At 41.3% G+C, this 12,463-nt stretch overlaps 1 protein-coding gene across 1 annotated transcript in view; it reads left to right on the top strand.

The window, feature by feature from the left end:
* The window catches only part of LOC121286902 (disks large-associated protein 4-like), a 251,826-nt gene that overhangs the window by 68,109 nt on the left and 171,254 nt on the right, over nt 1–12,463 (top strand). Inside the window, exons 3-4 of the mRNA XM_041204135.1 lie at nt 5,226–5,245; nt 11,597–11,628. Coding sequence (XP_041060069.1) covers nt 5,226–5,245; nt 11,597–11,628 — 52 coding nt within the window. The remainder of the gene's footprint in view (nt 1–5,225; nt 5,246–11,596; nt 11,629–12,463) is intronic.

The raw sequence follows: 12,463 nt of genomic DNA, 5'->3' as shown, positions 1-12,463 counted from the left end.
GTGACCAGTGGGGCTATTTTTAGAATCGTCCCACCTCTGATCCCAGCCCCAGCATGGCCTAAAATTCAAGCCCCAAGTTTTGGGTATTGGTATTTAACCATGCATTTACTCCTAGCCTGAGCTTGCTGTACCCTTTATGCATAAATAACAGTAAAAGTGCCATTAGTCTCCCTGTTATTTTGACAGGAAAATCTGGTGCCTTGGTTCGGATTTAAGATACCATTCCCAAGTGCACTGTATTTTTGTCCCAGATACAGTGGGGCCAATTTTAACTTTGGGGAAACATTAGGCAGGTGGCAGGAGGTGTGATCACATTGCCTGCCCAATGTCCTTGCAAGAGACCTGAACCATTTCAATGGTTGAACCTTGAATCAACACGGCAAGCTGTGATGCTGAACCAGTGTCATAGGCAGCTCACCATTCAGGAGAAAGACACACAGGAATTCCAGTAGCTCCCATACGCGTGCAGAGGGGCTGGTTGTGGATACAAGATTTTTGTGGGGCCAGGAGGACTATTCATGATCTACCTGATCCCACAAAAGCTTTTATTTTAAAGTATTTCTCTGAGTAAAGTCACCAGGGGGCAAAAAATCAGGAAACTATGCCTGAGTAAGACATAGACCGAGTGAGTAGCGAATTAGGCTCACGTGGTAAGTTCTAGTAAGTCTTTTTCAGGTTTATAGATTATAGATTAAAAGTCAAGCTCTGACATAGAACTAACAACCTTCAAGTAAGTTAGACTGTACTTTGTTAAACAGGGAACTGCCTGCTAGTGGCAGTTATCTTTCAATCAGCTGAAAATAGTTGGTTCAATTGATGTTAATTACTGTAGCAGGAAGCTAAATTAGCTAGTGACTCATCAAAGGGTCTATAAAAGAATGGGGCTTTCAATGTGCACGGCCCGTTAGGGGCACACAGTCTGGAGATGATGCCTGAGTGAGACGTAGACCAAGTGAGTAACGAATTAGGTTTATGTGGGAAGTTCTGGTAAGTCATTTTCAGATTTAAATATAGATTAGGAGTCAGGCTCTGATATAAAACTAACAACCTTCAAAGAAGTTAGATTACCTTGTTAAACAGGGAACTGCCTGATAGTGACAGTGAGACGTAGACCGAGTGAGTAGCGAATTAGGTTCACATGGGAATTCAATGCATGAGGGAAAGAGGTGCTTTAAGAAAGATTTATTACAATGTGTAAAGTGTGTTATGTATCAGTCAGATTTATCAGTAACTAGTAAGATCTATCAATAGTTGTCAGGTTTACTAGGTTAAGGCCAAGTACAATTAATATAAGCAAACCAAAGTAAAATAAAGTTAATGTAAGTGAAGTTAAGACATGATGGAGCAGTTCAGTCACGTGGAATGTATGCACTATGTGGGAAGCTGTTGATGCTACTGGTGACCTAGAGGACCACGTGTGAAGGAAGTGTCACCAGCTGTAGAAATCTGAGCTTCGGGTTGCGGAGCTCGAGCGCAGCAGGAGTCACTGTGGCATATCTGCGAGGCTGAAGGCTATGTGGATAGCACGTTCAGAGAGGTAGTCACACATTAGGCTAGGAGCATGGAGGCAGAAAGGGAATGGGTGACTGCCAGGCAGCCCGAGAGAACCAGTTTTGTGATGTGGCAGATGATGTGTGCCAGGCTGACCGAATCCGCAAGGGAAACTTGGTCATGCTATCACAATGATTTTGCAATTTGTACTTATTATGAAAAGGTGTGTGCACTGAATTTAGTAGTAGAGTCCACTAAGACATTTAAAGATGTTAAAAATTAAATTAAAATATTTATTCACAAAATAAAAGATTTCAAGCACATACTTAAGACTACAATTACTTAATGCTATAACAAATCCTAAAATTCCTAATTAATCTGACTCCCAGTTACACACCCCTTTTAAGACAACAGTCCAAAATAGATTTTAGATTTAAAACAAAACAAGCAAGTTAAACACAGTACCCACTTGACTGTGGAATTCCAAATAGTATTCTCCAACTTCAGCCACTGGACATAACAGACTTATGCACTAACGGCTAGAGGCTTCTTGAAGGCTGTTTCACACACTCCTGTTAGATCTTACATGGCCCTCACCTCACATAGCCTTTTATTCCCCTTTATATATATTCCTCTCTCTTTAATATGTAAATTCTATTGTTCCATATGTCTTTGGAACAGTACCTTTCCCATAATATAAAAACTTTCATGTTGCCAATATTGTCAGTAACCTTTGGGAAAAATAAACACACTCCTTAGCCTTGCTTATCTGGCTAGTTGTAAACAGACTAACATCCCTTTGAAATCCAAACAATCCCTTCACTTATCTAAAAATGCAAATTCCCTTCACACCTTACATGCTAAGCCAGCATCCATGTTTACTCAGCATTTCAAACACTTTTCTATACCTAGCTTCTTTTAATAATTCCAAGCTTGCAGTCTCGCTGACTCCAAACGTAATTAAATCACACAGACAGACCCATCTACACTCACACCCATCAACCTACTTTATAACAAACCAGCCAAAATATTATGAAGGTTATCATACTTTCGTAACACCAGGCAGTTAGTGCAGGAGGTCCCTGAGGACCTGCTCACTAATCTTTTTTTCTGTTTTGGATACTGTTGAGGGCATTAGTTTCTTGAAGGAGTGTAGTCCAAGCCAAGCTCATGGCACTGTGGGCAGCTCATCTTACAGGAGGGGAGGAAGAAGTGAGGAAGAGCAATAGTGATAGGGGATTCATTAGTTAGAGGAGCAGACAGGTGTTTGTGTGGCCATAGACATGACTGCAGGATGGTATGCTACCTCCCTGGTGCCAGGGATGAGGATGTCACAGAGCAGCTGCAGGACATTCTTCTGAGGGAGGGTGAACAGCCAGATGTTGTAGTCCACATTGGTACCAATGACTTAGGTTGGACGGAGGATGAGGTCCTGAAAGCAGATTTCAGAGAGCTAGAAGGAGATTTAAAAGCAGAACCTTTAAAGCAGTAATCTCATGGTTACCTCTAGTCCTATGTACGCGCTAATGAGTATAGAAAAAGGAGAATTAAGCAATTGAACACATGACTGGAGAATTGGTGTTGGAGGAAGGGCATCAGATTTCTGAGGCATTGGGACTGGTTCTGCATCAGGTGGGACCTGTACAAGATGAACAGGCTGGACCTTAGCAGGACCAGGACTAACATCCTCGTGGGGACAATTGCTGGTGCTGTTGGGGAGGAGTTAAACTAAATTGGCAGGGGGAGCTTACATTCGAGGGAATCAAACTGGTAAACGGAAGTAGAAAGTAGAAAGCAAAAATAGAAGACAGACAAAGCAATGGCAAGGATCAGAATAGAGAATAATGTTAAAAAAGCAGAATTAAAGGCACTAGCTGAATGTATGTTGCATTTGCAAAAGGTTTGATGATTTGAATGCACAAATTGAGGTAAATGATTCATTGTGGAAGCATGGCTACAGGGTGACAAAATTGGGAATATCCACGGATATTCAGCATTTAAGAGGGATAGGCAAAAAGGAAAAGGGGATGGGGGAAGCACTCTTAATAAGGGATGAGAACAGTACTTTAGTAAGAGAGGACCATAAATCGAAGGATCAAGATGTAGAATCAGTTTGAGTGGAGCTGAAAAACAGAAAGGGGCAACAAACATTGATGGGAGTTGTTTATAGGCCACCACATTGTAGTGATAATGTATAAATCAGGAAATTAGAGATACCTGTAACGTGGGGAATATAGTGATAATGGATGATTTCAATTTACACATAGACTGGGTTGAACAAATCAGCACAAATGCTGTGCGGAGGAAATCCTGGGGCTGGATTTTCAGCTTAGTGTGGAGGCACAAGCATGAAATAGCTCGTGATAACGTCAGGTGAGCGTCCCAAAGTCATTGTGCATTTGCACAATATTTTGGTCTGTGGGCGCACATGAGAGTCCGCAGTGTGCCCACCGACAATTAAGAGGGCTGTTAAACCCATTCATAAATTAATTAAAGTGAATTTTTCCCTGCCCTTCCCTGTTGGTGGGTGGGCGAAAAGGCCAAGCGGCCTTTGGATTTTTGAGGAAACCTCATCCATGGGCAGGATGAGGTTTCCGACGTTAATTAAAAATAAAATAAAAACTTTTAAATGTCATTTTTAACATGTCCTTATTTGTGTGACAGAGTCACATGAGGGGACATGTTCACCTTAATTTTAAAACCTTTATTTTTAATGTTAGAAATCTTCAGCTCCCTGAGGCAGCTATGTACCTTCAGGGAGCTTTCACTGAACGCACCCGCGCAAATGTGCTAACTTCCGTGCTCATCCTCCTTTCCAACCCCCACCCAGGCAGCACTGAGTGTTTCAGCGTGCAATTCACACTGGCTGGCTGTTAATTGGCCAGCCAGCAAATGAAATCACAGTCAGGGCTTGAACGCGGGTGGTGGACCATTGTATGGCTGCTCCCAGGCCCACCCAACAAGGGGGAAATCCTCCCCTTGGAGTGTGTACGAGATAGGCTTCTGGAGCAGTACATTGAGGAGCCAACTAGGATCAGGCTATTTTGGATCTAGTGTTGTGTAATGAGAAAGGGCTAATTAATAACCTTGCTGTAAAGGAGCCTTTGGGAAATAGTGACCATAATATGATAGAATTTTGCATTAATTTGAACGTGATATGGTTATTCTGAAACTAGAGTCTTAAATCTGAAGAAAGAAAATTATGAAGGTATGAGGAGCAAGTTTGCTATGGTGGATTGAGGAAAAATTTGACAGCCAATGACTACTATTTAAAGAAATACTACTCGGTCTACAACAGATATACATTCCTCTAAGGCACAAGCACCAAGGGGAATGGTAAATCAATTGTGGTTATCGAAAGAAGTTAAAGATTGCATTAGATCAAAGGAAGTAGCTTAAAAGGATGCCAGAAATATTGACAAGCCTAAGGATTGGGAGCAATTTAGAACCGAGCAAAGGAGGATCAAAAAACTGATTAAGAAAATATGAATGCAAACTAGCAAGGAACAAAAAGACAGACTGTAAAAACTTCTTTCAGAATGTGAAAACAAAAAGATTAGCTAGGACAAATGTGGGTCCATTACAGGTGGGGACAGGAGAATTTATAGTGGAGAACAGGGAAATGGCGGCAAAACGAAACAATTACTTTGCATCTGTCTTCACGGAAGAAGATACAGAAGATCTCCCAGAAATACTAGGCGGCCAAGGGCCTTGTGAAACTGAGGAACTAAAAGAAATTAGTATTAGTAAAGAGGTATATAGTAATTAGGGTTTTATTTAGTGTGTAATATAACTTTAAGAATAATGCTTGTTAAAGAAGATCACATGTTCTTTAGTACCCAATAGGAGAGTAGCGTGGGCCCCCGCAGTAGTTAGTAGAGTAGAGATGGAGTTTGAGTTGAAAGCACACATGTGATTGCTGCTGAGTTCTTTGTAAATAAACTTTAAGTTTCCACCCAAGAAGTGTCTGCTGATCAACTCTATCAATAGTATCAACTAGGCCACCACTCAAGGTAGTACTTGAAATGTTAACTGAATTGAAGGTTGATAAATCCCCTAGACCAGATGAGCTTCATCCCAGAGTGTTGAAGGACATGGCTAGAGAGATAGTGAATGAATTGGTGGTTATGTTTGAAAACCCTATAAATTCTGGAAAGGTTCCTGCAAACTGGAAAATAGCAAATGTAACCCCGCTATTTTAAGAAGGGAGGAAGAGGGAGAACGGAGAACTACAGGCCTGTAAGTCTGAAGTCAGTAGTAGGGAAAATGTTAGGATCTATTATACAGGATGTAATAATTGGACCTTTAGAAAAGAATGGTAAAATTGGGCAGTTGGCATGGATTTATGAAAGGGAAATCATGTTTGACAAACTTGTTGGAGTTTTTTAAGGATATTACTTGTAGCATAGATAAAGGAGAACCAGTAGATATGATGTATTTGGATTTTCAGAAGGCTTTTGGTAAGATCCTACACAGGAGGTTAGTAAATAAAATTAGAGCACATGGGACTGAGGGAAATATACTAGTATGGATTAAGAATTGGTTAACAGGCAGAAAGCAGAGAGCAGAAATAAATGGATAATTCTCAGGACGACAGGCTGTTACTAGTAGGGTACCACAAGGGCCAGTGCTAGGTCCACAGCTGTTCACAATCTATGTAAATTATTTGGATGTGGGGACCAATTGTAATACTTAGAAATTTGCTAATAACTCCAAACTGGGTGGGAACGAAAGTTGTGAGGAGGATGCAAGGAGGCTTCAAGAGGACTTGGACAGGCTAAGTGAATGGGCTAGAATATGGCAGATGGAATATAATGTAATTAAGTGTGACATTATTCACCTCGGTAGCAAAAACAGAAAGGCAAATTATTTCTTAAATGGTGAGAGGTCGTGAAGTATGGTGTCGAAAGGGTGTCCTTGTTCATAAGTCACGAAAGGTAGCATGAAGGTGCAACAAGCAATTGGGAAGGCAAATGAGATGTTGGCCTTCATCTAAAGTCAGCCTCACAACACTTAGGGCAGAATTTTTACCATTTTCATCATGCGGGCGCAGCAGACGGGCCACGCAACGGACTGCTGCCCGCGATTGGGCTCCTATCGCAATTTTACACTGGCTATAGCCAGCCAGCGTGAATTGCGTGCTGCAACGCTCAGCGCTGCCTGGGTTGGTGGTGGGGAGGGCGAGCATGGAAGTCAGCACGTGTGCGAGGGTGCATTCAGTGAATGCTCCCTGAAGGCACAGAGCTGAAGATTCAGGGAGCTGAAGATTTTTAACATTAAAAATAAACAATTGAAAAATAAGGAAAAGATGTCCCCTCTTGTGACTCTGTCACATGAGCAGGGGCATTTTAAAAATGAGTTTTAAAACATTTTATTAAATCACTGGTTGAAACCTCATCCCGCCCATGAATGAGGTTTCACAAAAAATGCAAAGGCCGCCTGGCCTATTCGCCCACCCGCCAACCAAACGGTTAATTGATTAATTGATTACGGGTCCTAATAGGCCTCTTAATTGTCAGCGGGCGTGCTGCCACCTCTCATGCATGCCTGCTGAGCGAAACATCACGAGAGAGCGCGATGACGTCAGGACGCTCGTCCGATGTCACCGTGCACAATTTTTCTCCCATTCGGGTCAAGTGTGACAAAGGAAAAATTCTGTCCGTGACTTACTACTTCCCCGTTCCTGCCTAGTGAAAATCCGCCCCAGTCTTTTCAAATGGTTTCAGTTGCCAGTACAGTTAAAACTTATAAAACATTACCAGAATGATGAAAATGTAAATGATTCATTTTAATAGTAGGGCATGATATTATTAAGTCATTCTACTAGATCTCTGGAGTTTTTCTCCAGAGCAGTTCTACGCATTAAAGCATGTTTCTAAAAGTCGCGGCTTCACTAGATGATGTAATGTGATGCTCCCAATGTAATGTTTCTTAAATGCAAAAGCTGCGTTTACACTTAAAATTAACATAGCAAAATATCCCAGTATAGCAGCCACGAGGCAAGAATTGTCAAAAGGTTGAGTGGTGATGACAGACATATTCAACAAAGGTTTTGGGTTTTTTTTCCAGATGTAGCCCCCCACTGTACCTTTGAAAACAGAAAAACTAGTGGAAGAAAATAGAACATTCCTTCCAATTGCACTTTCTATACTTTTTTCCTTAACTAAGTAGCAGCTTTGGCTTTGTGACAGCATTCTTCCTTTTGAGTCAGAGAATCATGAGTTCAAGGTCCACACTTGGTTTTGAACACACAATCTGCACCTGACATTTCAGTGTTATATTTAAAGGGTGTTATACTGTCAGAGGTGCTGTTTTGGATGGAACATTAAACCAAGGGCCCATGCATCTTTTCAGAGATAACTAAACAATTCCATGTCACAGGGATCAGTGACCTGGGGCTCTGGAGCCACATGCAGCTCCTTTACATCTCACTGTGACTCCCAAACTTCTCATGTTGGATTACATTAATATGACAAAGCCTAAAATAAGTATTGAGAAGTAATTATTGTGGAGCTAAAAGGCTAATCATTCTGCTTGACTTTATGGTTTCAAATGAATGTTTTAATGAAAAACGTCATTCTGCACTAAATAAACCTGTTTGAATGGTGTAGGTACACTATGCTTATAATAATGCCATTGGTTCGAGGAACCTGGTTGCAACCATTTTTTTAAAAAAGGCTGAGATGATAAATTATTCCGAATGTGCTATTAGAAACTATTTTTATCACAAGAATCCATAGTCAAAAAAACTATGGATTTTTTACACATCTGTTTTAAAGCTGTCTTTATTAAAAGTCAAAAAACACAACAATTTAGAGTTAGGTCTATTCTAATATTGATTTTTTTTACGATTGATACATAAATTCAATACGTGTTTTATTTATATATGCAAATTATGCATTCTACCATAGATGCTGAATGGCAATTTGCCAAGTCTTTGGTTTGGAAATGTCAAATTTTCATTTTGTGCCCCCTCACCCCAGCCCGCCAATACATTCTATTTTGAAAAGGCTCTTTATCTTTTAAAACGACTTCAGGTAAAAAAGGTTGCTGACCCCTACCATGGCACATTTCAAGCAACAACAGCTCTCTTGGTGCCATGGCCTAGGCTCCTCCCTCAGCAAGCACCACAAAGAACTAATTGTTTGGTCATTCATTCATTCTCTGTTTGTGGGGCCTTGCTTTGTGAAAATTGTGTTTGCCTAGCTAATTACTGTGGCTTTACTTAAAAAATAATTGATTAGGTTAGGGAATAAGTTTGGGATATTTGACAATTTGACAAGGTACTATATAAGCTTTATAAACTATGTAAGCTTCTTTATAATTTATTCAGACAGCTCCCCAAGCATTTGGTCGGGGTTTGCGATGGGAGAGAGAGAGAGAAATACTGCACAGTATGGGCAGCTGTTGACAAGAGGATATGGGCAATTAAGCCAGTGAGGGTCATTTTCCTTCACCTGTCTTCTCATACAACAATCTCTGGTATAAAAAGCAGCTTCATGGCCATTGGGGGAAAGGGCAGCTAATTCACATTTGAATTCCAACTTTGATGTCCATATAAACCAAGGTAGTAAAGGTCCCTTCACAAAGTATAGTAATTAATATTTGTAATCATTGGGCCTGCCATCAGTTACAAAAGGGTTTAGTCATTGTTAAAATTGGCAAAGGATGCTTAAGGGTACCAGAGACGAGAATCAATGGCCAGAGTTTTCCAGCCCCCCTCCCCCATGTGGCAGGGCCAGGGAGCCATTGAAATCTCCGTTCACATCGGCGGATCTGGAAGATCCTGCGGTGGTAGGGTCTGCAAAATTCCAGCCAGTGTTACTCCCACTTTAGTTACTCCCACCATTGGAATACCCTCCTAGTAAAGGTGATTATTCTTCGGCCTACAGATGCAGAGCCAAATACGTGCTTCAACTTCTCACCGTGACGGTAGCTTTCTTAAAGAGACTTTGGAATTACTAAACTGGTCTGAAACCTTATTTCTGTCCAACAATAGACACACAACATGGACTTTAATTGTGTGAAAACATATCAGATCACTTGTATGCAACATTAAGGGAAATACAACTCTTTCCTCTCCACAAACACAGAAAAAAAATGGCATTTTTTTAATGAACACAGTTCTTCTTAGCATCAACATTGTTCTCTCCAGCACCAACAGAACATAAATGCTTCTTGGAATAAAACACATTCTCTTTGTAAATTAGCATATTACAGTTTCCTGAAACACAGGATGGACAATAGAATTTACTTTGTCCCACTGTCACTCTCCCTAGGTTGCAATAACAAAAGATGCCACAGAAAATGGTTGAAGTTAAAATTCTCACTAATTGTTTTATCTTTCTCTTCACAAGAAGTATTATATTAAATCAGGAAACAGGCAGAAATGCAGCAGAAGAAATTTGAACAAACTCAAAGCTTTGATATTTTGTTAGGCAACTCTGAAAGTACATCTCCTGTTCTTCAGTCGGTTGCCCTCTGGTGGATTTGAGTTGAATAATTGAGTGTAGCCTTCCTGTAGTGCTGTCTGCTGCTGTACTCTCCCTGTTTCAGACAGGATGACAGAACCTGCACTGTTGCAAGGCACAATCGAGGCCTTAACCTTCTGGTCGGCCTGCAGGGGCAGCATCACTCACCGACACATATAATAACGCGCGGTGACATCGGGCATGCATCCCGACGTCACCACCCGTCGTTCGGATCTTCAGTCCGATGGGCGTGCATGGGAGTTGGCTGCGTGCCCGTCGAACTGTCAAAGGCCTATTAAGGCCATTTGACAACCAATTAAAAGAATTAACAGAGCTGCCCATCCAACCTTAAGGTTGGTGGGCAGGCGAAGAGCCCAGGCGACCTTTGCATTTATCATGAAACCTCATCCACAAGCAGGATGAGATTTCGTGAAGTGTTTATAAATCCAATATAATTTTCTTTTAAACTTCATTGACATGTCCCAGCTCATGTGATACTGTCACATGAGGGGACATGTCTGAATATTTTTTTCCATTTTTTTTTGAAGTTTTAATAATAAAAATAATCTCCCTGAGGCATGGAGCTGCATCAGGGAGATTTCTGTGCTCTTTCGCGCGCATGCGTGAAAGAGTGGTGGCCCTGACACTCTCTCCTTCCCCCCGCCCGCGCAGGGAGTGTTCAGCCTTAATTGGCCCGCCCACGTAAAATGGTGGCGCGCAGTCGATCATGGGCAGCAATCAGCTGTGGCCCATCCACACCCACTCCCGCTCAGCCCCCCCCAACGGGGAGAAAATTCTCCCCCAAGAGTTACTGTAATCCCATGAGGGCAGAACTTCTCATCATGATGCACTTCTTTTTTAAGAATGTATCAACCTAACATGGGCTAATGCATATGAGAAATGATACAAACAAGCTTATAATTGATGTGTTAAGTGCTCATCAGAAGTCCTATTGTTTAATATCGTCTCAACCTTGGTTGTTGCTAACTTGGCCACTTTCCAATACATTATTCTGCATCTTGTTGAAAACATTTATATTATTGGTAAGCACGGATGGAAGGCTCTTTCAAAAGATCGGCAGGCTTGTGTACAAAATGGTTGGGGTTCATTTTATTTAAAGTGGTTTAGGGAGCTTTTATGAATTATGATGTAACTGTTCAGTTCCTGATTTCCTGCTTGAAAATCAGGGACCCATAAGTATGACACTGGACCACTTTTCCGTTATCTCAGATTTGCTGTGACAATAAGATCACTTTGATATTAAATGTGGCATTAAAATTTAAGGATAGACCAGCAGATGGAAGAACATCTTTCATTGTGCCAACAAGAGCAAGATCTTCACAAGCTGGTGGTTTGACAAAAGAAATTGCTAGGCTGGCCAGAAGGTACTGAGTATCATGCCATGCCTCAATGCCACTATTTATCCACAGGCAGAAATCAGAATTGTTGGGTCAAGTTTGAATATACACTGGCAAGTGTATAATGGTGCCTCACTTTATATCATCTGGCTTCCTCGCACTCTCAGCACCAATGTTATCACATATATCACAAACACATGTCAGACATTCGGTGCATATGTATATTATATGTAATACCTTAGATATGCCCATGGTTACACTCTGCACCTTTCTCAGCATTCTCCAAAGAGACAATTGAGACACCTTTTGTTGACTTCATAAGAGAAGCAGCCAATGCACCCAATCTTGTTAGCCTGCTTCCCATTTCATTTATCCTACCTACCACTGTTCCCCTCTCCTCAGACTCTGCCAACAAATTAACAATCACTGTCCTTCCTCACAACCAAGGTCCTTGCTATCCATGATTTTATTGTCGATGGTTACATTAACATCCTCGCTTTCACTAAGTGGGCTTATGGGGTGACACCTTGTCCCTTAATTAATCCTGTGTGGCAGGGTATACTTTCCACTACCTGGTCTACCTAAACGATCATAGAGATTGTATGGCCCTTATCGTTATATTGAATGTCAAACCTATTCCTAGAGTACCTTCCCTTCCTTCAATTGCCTCTCCCTTAAAATGCTCATTCTTTATCACCCACCTGAATTTATCAGCAAGATATCTTCCCTCCTTTCCTCTCTCAGCATCTGAACTGAACATTCACTCATTTTGGCAATTTTAATCTTCAACTCAATTCACCTTGCCTTCTCTCCTATGATTCACTGCCCTTCTGTCTTACCTAAACCTCTCCCTTCGTATAAACGCCTCTATTCATATTCATAGCTACCCCTTTGATCTTGCCAACTCACGTGGCCTCACTATTGCCATGGCCTTGATCACAGACAAGGCAATCTCCAACAACTTCCTTCCATCCTTTACCATCCACAAGTCCCTACCCTCTTCCAACCCACATCCTTCTGTAACCACCTCAGAAAGAAATCATTCTCCAAGTCACTTACAATTGCACTTCCACACTACCAACCCTCTACTCTTTGGCCCTCCAATTGCCACAATAGTTGAGCAGCTATCAATTTGCTCAATCT

The sequence above is a fragment of the Carcharodon carcharias genome, chromosome 14 (assembly GCF_017639515.1).
Source record: "Carcharodon carcharias isolate sCarCar2 chromosome 14, sCarCar2.pri, whole genome shotgun sequence".
Lineage (NCBI taxonomy): Eukaryota > Metazoa > Chordata > Chondrichthyes > Lamniformes > Lamnidae > Carcharodon > Carcharodon carcharias.
Note: the sequence above shows the minus strand (reverse complement) of the source record. Positions and strands in the feature narration are given on the sequence as shown.